Raw genomic sequence first — 12,465 nt, 5'->3', positions numbered from 1 at the left:
TATTAGTGATATTAGTGAAGCAGGATAATTCCAGAAGGAAAAATATGTTTCTTTCAAAATTAACTCAAATAGAAAGACAGAACATTTTAGATTGTCCTGAGACATTACAGCTTTGCTAAACTAAAATTTTATTAAAAATGTAAGAATAATAATCATTTAATAATTTTATATTGAGCACTCATTTATGCCAAGCACCAACCTAAGATGAGAAGATACTTGTTCCTGGACCTTGAGGAACTCACAGTCCAGAGTTTGCCTTTTTAATCACCTATTTTGGGTCTCATGTCCGCCTCAATGCAGGCAGGCTCACTGTGTGCTCTCGAGCAGGTCATCAGGTGTTGGCCCTATCTCCAGGTGTACCTATATCCACCATTGCCTTTTACCCTTAGACTGTCTCAGAGAGTCTAGTTTGTTTTTTCCACAGAAGCATTTGATCGAATTTTGCTACACCGTAGCCCAGAAATATATCTTTGAAGGAAAACATGAAGATGCTGTCCCAGCAGCTTTGCACTCTCTTCGCTTCCGCATGAGTGTTCATGGCATGAGTTCAGTAGAGCTGGTACCTGCCTACCTGCTGTTGGCCGAGGCCAGCCTTGGTAAGTGAAACTGACTTGAGACACCCTGGAGCCTGTAAGAAGTGCTATACTGGGTCATATCAGTGGCCAAAACACCCAGCTTTGGCAGTGGCACCAAGATACCTTTTGTGGAAGAGCAGGATTGCTGTAAAGTTTGGCACAAGGTGGGGAAGGAGATGTCATGGACTTTTTGGTAAAACTGAACGAAATCCACTCTAGCTGGCCTTAGCAAAAGGAGGAAATTTATTAGGACGCTGAGGTGTCCTAAGGGAAGTGAGACTTCATGAGATACTAAACTCAGAATGCTATAACAAACCAAGGCTGGTGGTCTCTGTTTCTGTCTCTTGGGTCTTGGGGTCTTGTTTCTTGTCTCTGTTTCTAGGTTTCTCTCTCTGCATCTGCTTTATTTTCCACCTCTGCAGACCAGATTTTTCTACCCTATTCTTACTGCAGAAGACAGCTACCCCAAAATGTCAGATGTAGCTGAATTTACATTGAATTTACATATCCTCCAGGTTCAAGGTGGGTTATAGAAACTAATTAGCATCTGATTTCCAATGTTAAATTCCTGGAAGAAAGAATTGTGTTGACTCAGCTTGACGGCGGCATCTATCTGTATCTACCTTTGTGTCAGGGTCACATAGTTCAAACACGGAAATAGGAACCTGCTCCTATGGACGGCAGAGGCAGTTCTGAGAGCGGGGCACAGACATCACACATGGTGGTTGCTACAACAGGAGAATTAGCATTTTTGAGGGGAATTAACATTTTTGAGCATCGATAGCCTTTTAGGTACTGTACTACTACTTTATATCTTAACAGCCACTATTAAAAAAAAACTTTTTGAAAAGTAAAACTGTAGGAAATACAGTACAAAGAACTTTTTCCCTAAGCTATCTGAGAGTAAGTTGCTTACTTGATGCCCTATGCCTTGACTACTTCAGTATGTATTTCCTACAGAGACGTCTCCTTCTTGACCACAATACAACTATCATCCGTGATTATGTACTGAGCAGACCCCATTCAGCTTTTCCAGTTGTCCCAATCACATCTTTACAGCAAACGGGTAGAGTCCAGAATCACACCTTTCATTTTGTTGCCATGTGTCTTTAGTCTCCTTCATTCTGGAGTAGTTTCTCAATCTTTCCTTGACTTTTATGACTTGGACGCCTTCAAAGATTAAAGGCCAATTATTTTACAAAATGTCCTTCAATCTGAGTTTCCCTGATGTTTCCTCATGACTGGACTGAGGTGATGTGTCTTTGGCAGGAATATCACTGAAGTGATGCTGTGTTCTTCTCATCCCATCCTATAAGTTGGCACATGTTTTTATTTTGTCCCATGATTGATGATGTTCATTTAAGTTACTTTATTAAGGTGGTGTCTGCCAGGCTTCTTCTCTGTAAAGTTACTCTTTCTTCTCTTTGCAATGAATAAGTATTTTATAGAGAGGTATTTGGAACTATATAAATATTCCATTCCTCAACAAACTTTCAATGAATTCATGTATTTATTTATATCAACATAGACTGTTGTTTTCCTGTTTTATTTAGTGGGTTACAGTCCATTACTATCATTAATTTGATGTTCAAACTGTCCTTGATTTGGCAAGTGGCAGCCCATCACACTGGCTTCTGTGTCTCCTTAACACGTCCCCATTGTTCTTTTTTTTGGCTACATGGCTTGTGGGATCTTAGTTCCTCGACCAAGGATTGAACCTGAGCCGTAGGCAGAGAAAGTGTGGAGTCCTAACCACTGTACTGCCAGGGAATTCTTCCCCATTGTTCTTTGATCACTTTCCTGCTTTCTGGAACATACCTCCAAGGAGCCCTGATTTGTTTTAGCAGAAAATGGAATTTAGAAGCCAGGAGTTGTGCACTGGACATACTCGTTGCTATTGAGGTATGGCTGCTCCCAGGCTCTCAATGGACAGAATTAGGGAACATGTGTAAATATAATAATGTGTATATGTGCATTATTTCTAAATCTCCGTCTCTACATCTGTATCTGTATATGATCGTGGGTCCACAGGAGTACATTTAAATCCACAGGGTTCAATCTCATTTTCTCCCATTTCATGTTTATAGCTCCCTTCTCTGACAGTGAGAATGCTGGCTTCCATTTTCATTGATGTATTTATATATTTAGTTGGTTACCCTGTATGAGCCAACCTCCCATCTCCAATCCTATCCTTTCCCCTTGCAGATGCCCTCCTCTCCTTTTGGGGGCTCTGACTCCTATTCTGGGATGCCTCTTCTGTATGGACCCCCTCCTCACTGGTTTGGGCTCCGACTTCATACCAGGCCACTTAGCTGCAAGAATGCCCTCTTTACCCTACTCAGATCTGACTCGCCATTCTGGACTGTCCCTCCTCCCAAGCTAGAGGAAGAGCACCAAACAAGGAAATACAGCCCAGGCTCTCTTTATCTCTGACACTGACTAGCTATAGGATTTTGGAAAAGTCACCCTAGCCTAAATCCCATCATCTTTTATTTGGATTACTACCTGCCAACTGGTCTCTGCACATCTTCCCTGGCCTCCTTCCAACGTGGTCTCCAAACAAAATGTGACCAAGTCACTCCAATAAATAAAGACCAAGTTCCCAAAGCAAGCTATGAGTCCCTGTTTGGTCCAGCCTTTATGAATTCTCTCACCTCACCTCTCATTCTTTTCTCTCTCCCTTTCAGTTGTGTTGGCCTTCTCTCGGTTCCTCAGAAGCACTGTGATGCTTCCTTGTTCTGGAAGGTTCTTCTCTAGCCACTCCCCCCACTTCTCTTCCCCTCCCCTTCACCTAACTAACTCCTATTCATCCTTCAGGTCTCAGCTTGAGTCACCACCCCCTGATTAGAACCCTTTCCCAAGCCCCCAGATTGGGTCAGGTCTCTTCTTATGTATCCACTTAGAAACCTCTTTCTTTTTTCTGGGCACTTACTTTGATAATAATTATACATTTTTTGATGAGATTATTTAATTAAAGTTCCTCTCCTGCACTAGACCATAAGTTCAGGGAGAACTGGGACTCTGTCTATTCTTTCTCCTCGGAGTGTCTTTACATCCAGCACAGTACTTAGTGCAGGGAAGGTACTCAAGAACTCCTTAGAACCTGACACCTCAATGGGAACTATGTAAGCATTTGTTGAATCTGAGTCCACTTCACAGGATTGTTTTGAGGTTTAAATGAATTTATGTATAACGGACAGGAAAGTGCTTTGCAAGCAGAAAAGTGCTGTCTAAATGGAAGGTTTCATTCTAACTCCCACAGTTACTGATTTAAAACCTTGCCAACCTTTTTGAAAGTCTAAATAAATCACATCCCCTGTGGACATGCCTCTCCCACCTTAGAGATTCCTCCAGACTGGAGTGGAAAAATAAGAGGCATTCATACTTTTTTTCAAAGTAAAACTTTGGAATTTTAACGCACTAGAAATGACATTTTCAGTAACTCTTCAAGGAGGAGCCACCTTACTCATCTTCCCCCACTGTTTTTAGTGTTTTGGAACCGGGAGAATCTAGGTAATAAATTCCAACTCTTTTTTTTTTTTTTTTTTTGCGGTACGCGGGCCTCTCACTGTTGTGGCCTCTCCCATTGCAGAGCACAGGCTCCAGACGTGCAGGCCCAGCGGCCATGGCTCACGGGCCCAGCCGCTCCGCGGCATGTGGGATCTTCCCGGACCGGGGCATGAACCCGTGTCCCCTGTATCGGCAGGCGGACTTTCAACCACTGCGCCACTAGGGAAGCCCAAGTTCCAACTCTTTACTAGCCGTGTATCCTAGTCATCAAGCTTTTTCTTACCTTAGGGCTCTCACACATACCACCTGGAATGCTGTTTTCTCCCTCTTATATGGCTGATTTCTTTTCAACCTTCAGGTACCTGCTTAAACGCCACCTTCTCAGAGAGGTGTTCCCTAATCATCCAAAGTAGGTTTCTCCGTGCCTTTTTTGATCACTGTGTTCTGTCCATTTCCTTCCTATCACTTCATTTTTTGTTTCCTTATTGTGTAACGAATTCACTCAACTGTGAACTTTTTAAGGTCAGGGATCCAGCATGCACTGAGCATCCGGCAGAGTGGTAGAGACTCAACAGATTAGATGAATATAGGGTTGAATGAATGTGCGGTTTCCTCCTCTGATATTTCTTTTGCAGGATTGTTGGCAGACTTAAATCCCAGATGCAGATGGCCTAGCCTAGTGTAAGGCATGTGTAAGGCATAGGGTAAGGCAGGTCCTCAGTAAATGATTCCTTTTGCTTCCCCTGAGTGCCTCACAGCCACACCTTTGAATCGTCTGTGACTGTTTTATTCTGTGCTCCTTTACTTTCATCCGCAAGTCCTGCAACATCTTCCCCCATAATGTCTCTCAGATCTGCCACTAACCCAGTGTAAGCCTGCTGTGTCTCACCCTTAAGACAAGTACCACTGCTCCCTGAATTGGCCATCCCTTCTCTCTCTACCGCATATACCCTGAAAGTCACCCTTCAGGATAGTCTCACTTCCTTTGGCAACTTTAGGTCTCTGTTACCTCTACTCCATCCCTACACCTCTCCAGGTAAACACTGTATGTAGGAGGGCATGCCTGAACTTACCCACTCACTGGTCACAATCTTAGTTCTGACCCGCTTGTCACAGCTTGTTCTTCTCACCTCATTATACCCTGCTCTCTGAATATGCAGCCTTGTAGTTTTTTGCTCTCAAGTAGGCTTTTTCCTTTGGGACTGATGCTTGTTTAGATGTGGTTCAGCTTGACCTGGGGGCCTTCCTTTTTTCAGCAATACCTCTGTAAATGAGAACTGGACAACGAAACATGTGAATTTCCAATATATATCAGTGCCCCCTACCAATTGTTTCCCAAGATAAATGTCTTAGCTAAGAGTCATTTGCTTCCTTAAATTTGACAGGGCCTCAGTCTAAAGCTCTTATTTTTTTAAGCAAAACCCGGATGGAAAATGTGGCTCGCCTATTTAAATAACATGAGCCAGGATCATGGGCCATGGCCCCTTGATTCTGATCTAATATTTTCCCATTTTAGTGTGAGCATCGGTCAGGCAGTTACTTGCTACCTCTTGTTGACTGCTTCTTCCTCACCTCTCCTGTAATTCAGAGAGGTATGATTACAACCAGAATAAAGCAATGCTTACATGTGAAGTAGGCCTGGGAGGAAGCACAAGAAGAACAGAAGGTTGACTTGTGAGGGATCCGTGTCTTCATCTCCTGACACTTTACTGATGCCATTTCTGCTGCAGCACCCATCACACAGAACCCTTCACACGCAGGGCATGTCTCCTGCTCTGCAGAACGTTCTCAAAGTAGTTTTCTGCTCACTTCTGACAACCTTCCTAGGAGGCAAGTGTAGGCAAGAAACTATTACGTATCTTCTTTTTTTTTTTTCTTGTCTTTTTTTATTAACATCTTTATTGGAGTATAATTGCTTTACAATGGTGTGTTAGTTTCTGCTTTATAACAAAGTGAATCAGTTATACATATACATATGTTCCCATATCTCTTCCCTCTTGCATCTCCCTCCCTCCCACCCTCCCTATCCCACCCCTCCAGGTGGTCACAAAGCACTGAGCTCATCTCCCTGTGCTATGTGGCTGCTTCCCACTAGCTATCTATTTTACGTTTGGTAGTATATATATGTCCATGCCACTCTCTCACTTTGTCACAGCTTACCCTTCCCACGCTAGGTTCTTCATGACCTTTTCTTTTTTCTTTCACAACTAAACAAAAAGAGTTAAGGGTCAAGAGTATTTGAATATTAGAAATAAAGGTGACTTTCACTTAACCACATGAAATGGTTAACCACATAACCATTCTAGCTCCTGAATGTCTCTTTTATATACTCCATCTTCATTCGCTGCCTTAGTTCAGGGTCTAGTACATGCCTGAACTATTTCAAAAGTCTTCTAGTGAGTGTTTTCCTTTTCCTCCTCCCTTCTGGTCTCTCCTTGGCATAGTGCCAGAGGACTCTTCTAAATCTGAATGCGGTTATCACTCCTTTTCTGAAAATCCTCTAGTTTTTATCCACATGCATCAAGCTCCTTGGCACGACTTCCTAAGCCCTCCATGATCTGTGCCCTGCCTACCTCTTTCGCCTCATTTCCTGCCACTTGATCCCTTATACTTTGTGCCCCAGCATCACAGGCCAATATATAGTTCTCTAAGCACAGCACACCATTTCATATCTCTAAGACTTTGCATATGTGTTAATTCTCCCTGAGATGCCCTCCCTCCCTTAACTGTCTAGAAAACTTATATTCATCCTCAAAACTTAGCTCAGACTTTTCTGACTATCTTAGCTTGGCTGCTATAACAAATACCATAGACTGGGTGGCTTAAACAACGAACATTTATTTCTCACAGTTCTGGTGGCTACAAGTCCACGATCAAGGTGCCAACAGAGCTGGTGTCTGGTGAGAACACACTTCCTAAATTGTAGACAGCCGCCTTTTCTTGCTATACCCTCACATGGCCAAAAGAGAGATCATCTCTCTCTTGTCTCTTCTTATAACGGCACTAATCCCATTCATGAGAGCTCCACCCTCATGACCTAATTACCTCCCAAGGGCCCCACTTCAAAATACCGTCTCATTAGGGATTAGGGCTTCAACATATGAATTTGGGGGGAACACAAACATTCAATCCATAACACTGACCATGCCTCTCCCCACTCCATTGTCCTTCTCTACCCCATCCAAAGAATTAAACACTTCCTACTCTCTTCCACTTCCAAACCTTATAATGTTACTATCATTGCATTTACACTATATTACAAATATACTTGTTTTCATGTCTGCATTCCACCAACCAAGCTGTACATTTTTCAGGAGTAATGGCTTTGATTCATCTTTGAATTCCTATCCCTTAACACAAGGTCTGGCACATAAAAAGTATCAAATATACATATACATATATTTTTAAATTGAGATATAATTCATGTACCATAAAATTCTCCCCTTTAAAGTACAACTCAGTGGTTTTAGTATATTCACAAGATTGTGCAACCATCATCACATCTAATTCAGGAACATTTTTGTCACCCCAAAATGAAACCCAATACCAATAGCAGTCATACCTCGGTTCCCATGCCTACAGTCCTGGGCCACTTACTAATCAATCCACTTTCTGATTTGCCTATTCTGGAAAATTTATATTAATGAAATCATACAATGTGTGGCCTTTTGTGTCTGGCTTCTTTCACTCAGTATAATGTTTTCAAGGTTCATCCATGTTGTAGTATGTATCAGTACTTTATTCCTTTAGTGCCTGAATAATATGCCACTCATGAATAGGGAAAGGCTATACTTTGTATATTTACTCATCAGTTGACCAACATTTAAGCTGTTTCAATATTTTGGCTAATATGAATAGGCTGCTATGAATATTCACGTACAAGTTTTTGTGTGTCAGTAAGTATTCAAGTCAATGAATAGATGAGTGAATAGGTGATGACTCGTATTTCATCATGTATTCTCTGGCTAGGATATGGATTATAATCTTTATTTCTTTTGGGTAGGTCTGGGCCGGATCGTCCAGGCTGAGGAGTATCTATCCCAAGCACAGTGGACAGTCCTCAAATCAGCTGAATGTTCTTACGCCACCCACTCCTTACTGCATCGGAACCTGGGGCTTCTCTACATGGCTAAGGAAAACTATGAGGAAGCCCGTTATCATCTGGCCAATGATGTAAACAAATTAATAACACCCGATTGTTTCTGAGAACAGCTCTGTTTGTTTGTTGTTGTTTCTTTTTTACTGAGTATTTCTCTGAAACTTTCTGTGTACAACTGTCTGTTTGGTGGAGTATTAGCAAGAACACAATTCTGACGACCTGAATTCAAGACTTTCCACTTTCTGCCTGTGCATCCTTGTCCAGGTCACATCACTTCCCAAGCCTCAATTGCTTGGGGGATGATAAAGGGAGGCAGAAGAGCATCCTGGTTAAGAGCAGGGCTTTACTCCTGGTCCCAGCTCTGCCATTTCACCAGCCACACAGACTTGGATAAATTATTTAACGTCTTTCATCACCTGTAAGACAGTAATCATAAAATAGTCTCTGCCTCATTGGGTCATTGCAGAGATGAATAAGAGGGCCCGACATGGGCAGTACTTTGGCTGTGATTTTGATAAATAACATCAACATCTCTACTACAGAGTGTGGTTATTACATTTAAATGAGCTGGAGGTATATGAAAGTGCTTTATAAACTCTAAAACTCTGTACCGATGTTAGATAGGTTGATGAGGGTGATGACTGAGCTGTTCTTCCCACATTCATGAGGTTTCTGTTAGGATTTCAGTATTGGACAATATTACCGGAGGGAAGAGTTCCTGAGCCTGAAACTTGGATGAGGTTAGAATCAGACTGCAGTCTCTGTGCAGATTGGGTCTCTCTTCAGCCTCTCCACTGGGCAACCCTCCCTCTGGTTGCCTGCCACTGCACGATGCCCCTAAATTTGCTGGAAACATTGTTGTGCTGGTTATTCTCCATATCCCCTTACACCAAATGCATTCTCTGCCCTACTCTTCCCTGGGAGGCTGACCTCGGTGGACTCCATTGCTCTTTGGCCTCACTGGGTTTGGAGAGTGAAAGGCATGGCAGAGGAGTGGAAGTTGGGAGCAGAGAGAGGTTGAGGTATTTACTCTGCTGCCTTTCTGCACCAGCCCAGTCCCTGCAGGGCCAGTGTTCCTCATGGCCATGGCTCCTGTCAGGTAGCCTTCCTCCACAGCTCTAGCTCTTGCTGGGCCCTGGTAACCCTGCTTTCTCCCCTGGTTTTCTCAGGAATTTAGACTGTAAACGGTCTCTTGCTACTGATAGTCCCCAGTGCTTCACTAACTCTTGTTGGTTCCGTACACCTTCCACGTCTCTGTAAATAATCCTTTCATTATACTAGCCTCAGGGAATATTGATACTTGTGAGGGTGCCATCTACTTCCGCCTAGGAGCCTGACCAATGCACTTCTTCATTTGTGCTTCCTCTCTGTACTTCACAGCCTTCAACAAATCAAGCAGAAGCACACTCTCTCTTGAGCTGGGTCACATAGTTAAGAATTACATCAAGCTCAGCCTCACTTAAAAACAAACCAAACCAAACCACAGCATGATTGATACATACCATAGAAGTCAATGGTATGTACAATTAAGTGTACAATTCAATGATTTTTAGTAAACTTAGAGCTGTGCAACCATCAACATAATCCAGTTTTCACCCTAAAGAGAGCCCACATATCCATCTGCAGTCATTTCTCATTCCCACTTTCTGTCTTTCTAGATTTACCTTTTTAGGACATTTAATATAAATGAATGATTTATATTAAATCATTATTAAACAAATGATGCCTTTTTCATCTGACTTCTTTCACTTAGCATAATTATTTTGAAATTCACCCGTGTCGTTGTTTATATATCAATATTTCATTCCTTTTATCGCTATCATCTGGATATACCACAATTTCTTTACCATTCACCAGTTGATGGACATTTGGGTTGTTTCCATTTTTTGTCTATTATGAATAACACTGCTGTGAACATTTGTGTACAAGTCTTTGTGTGAAGACGTGTCTTCATTCCTCTTGGGTATATACCTAAGAATAGAATTGCTCGGTCATGTGGTAAAACTGTTTAATTTTTTGAGGACTACCAAACTGTTTTCCGCAGAGGCTGCATCATTTTATATTCCCACCAGCATGTACAAGAGTTCCACTTTTGCCACAACTTTGCCAATAAGTGTTATTTTCTGTCTTTTTGATTAGAGCAGTTCTAGTGTGTGTGAAGATGTATCTCATTGTGGGTTTTATTTTGCATTTCCTTAGTGACTAATAATGTTGAGTATCATTTCATGTGCTTTAGCCATTGGTGTATCTTTTTGGTGACATGTTATCTGTTCAGATCCTTTGCCCATGTTTTAACCGAGCTGTTGTAAAAGTTCTTTATAGATTCTGGATACAAGTCCTTTATAAGATATATGATTTACAAAGAAAACTCAAGCACTCTCTTTCTTCCTTTCTTCTGCTATAGATTTATTTCGCCAGTTGTGCATTTGGAACAGAGCACATCAGGACCTCAGGAGGCTACTTCTACCTGGCTAATATCTTCTATGGCCTTAAAAAGTTGGACCTGGCAGACACATTGTACACCAAGGTGAGCTGGGGAATATGGGAGCTGAGCCTTGATACTTAGGCCTTGTATCTTACAACTGGTGTCAGACCATTCATGAGATATTCGAGGCACAGACAGATGAAGTGACTTGCCCAAAATCACATAGCTTGATTCATGATATACTCCACTTTTCTTTCTTCCGGTTTCTCCACTACCAAAATAGTTTAGTCCTTAGTATCAATAGAGCAATTAACAAATAATAGCTTATGGGTCAATAAGAACCAAACCCCTCCAAATAGGCTGCCAGATACCCTGTCATATCCCTAGGAGCAAGCTAATGTGGGCATATTGAGGTGTGGGATAAAGGAGGAGATGAAGTTTTTAAGTGAAACTAATTGTTGAAAGGTCCTGTGAAGGGATCAAAGAACATGAAAGTACTTTAAAATGTCCATCTTTACCTGTGAAAGATTTTAAACTGTTTATATATATATATATATATATATATATATATATATATATATATATATATATATATTTACTGTCAGATGATTTGGGGCTGAGTTGCAAGAGAAGGTGACCTTGACAGAGTCTAAAGTGCTAGGCTTCTTTTTTTCTTAAATTTTAAATAGTTTTAATTTAATTCTTTTAGAATAGTATGTATCTATTCCAATTGTAGATTGTCAAGTCTATACAATATTTTCCTCTTTTTAAAAAAACATTTTTATTGGAGTATAGTTGCTTTACAGTGTTGTGTTAGTTTCTACTGTACAGCAAAGTATGTATACATATATCCCCTCTTTTTTGGATTTCCTTCCCATTTAGGTCACCACAGAGCATTGAGTAGAGTTCCCTGTGCTCTATAGTAGATTCTCATTAGTTACCTATTTATACATAGTATCAATAGTGTATATATGTCAATCCACATCTCCCAATTCATCCCACCCCAGCTTCCCCCTTGGTATTCCTACGTTTATTCTCTACATCTGTGTCTCTATTTCTGCTTTGCAAATAAGACCATCTATACCAGTTTTTTAGATTCCACATATATGTGTTAATATACGATATTTGTTTTTCTCTTTCTGACTTACTTCACTCTGTATGACAGTCTCTAGGTGCATGCATCTCCTACAGATGACCCAATTTCGTTCCTTTTTATGGCTGAGTAATATTCCATTGTATATATCTACCACATCTTCTTTATCCATTCCGCTGTTGATGGGCATTTAGGTTGCTTCCATGTCCTAGCTATTGTAAGTAGTGCTGCAGTGAACATTGGTGTGCATGTGTCTTTTTGAATTATGGTTTTCTCAGGATATATGCCCAGGAGTGGGATTGCTGGGTCATAGACAACCCTCAGAAAGGGAGAAAATATTTGCAAATGAAGCAACTGACAAAGGATTAATCTCCAAAATATACAAACAGCTCATGCAGCTCAATATCAAAAAAACAAACAACTTAATGAAAAAATGGGTGGGGCTTCCCTGGTGGTGCAGTTGTTGAGAGTCCGCCTGCTGATGCAGGGGACATGGGTTTGTGACCCGGTCCTGGAAGATCCCACATGCCGAGGAGCAGCTAGGCCCGTGAGCCATGACCGCTGAGCCTGCGTGTCTGGAGCCTGTGCTCCACAATTCGAGAGGCCACAACAGTGAGAGGCCCGTGTACTGCAAAAAAAAAAAAAAAAAAGGGTGGAAGACCTAAATAGACATTTCTCCAGAGAAGACATACAGATGGCCAACAAACACATGAAAATGTGCTCAACATCACTAACTATTAGAGAAATGCAAATTGAAACTACA

At 41.5% G+C, this 12,465-nt stretch overlaps 1 protein-coding gene across 1 annotated transcript in view; it reads left to right on the top strand.

The window, feature by feature from the left end:
* Positions 1 to 12,465, top strand: part of ZMYND12 (zinc finger MYND-type containing 12) — a gene marked incomplete at its 3' end in the record, with an annotated part of 34,270 nt that overhangs the window by 11,273 nt on the left and 10,532 nt on the right. Inside the window, exons 3-5 of the mRNA XM_079930930.1 lie at positions 425 to 596; positions 8,089 to 8,258; positions 10,589 to 10,711. Of these exons, the coding sequence (XP_079787056.1) occupies positions 425 to 596; positions 8,089 to 8,258; positions 10,589 to 10,711 (465 nt within the window). The remainder of the gene's footprint in view (positions 1 to 424; positions 597 to 8,088; positions 8,259 to 10,588; positions 10,712 to 12,465) is intronic.

This window comes from Stenella coeruleoalba (assembly GCF_951394435.1).
Source record: "Stenella coeruleoalba genome assembly, chromosome: 1".
NCBI classification, from domain to species: Eukaryota; Metazoa; Chordata; class Mammalia; order Artiodactyla; family Delphinidae; genus Stenella; species Stenella coeruleoalba.
Note: the sequence above shows the minus strand (reverse complement) of the source record. Positions and strands in the feature narration are given on the sequence as shown.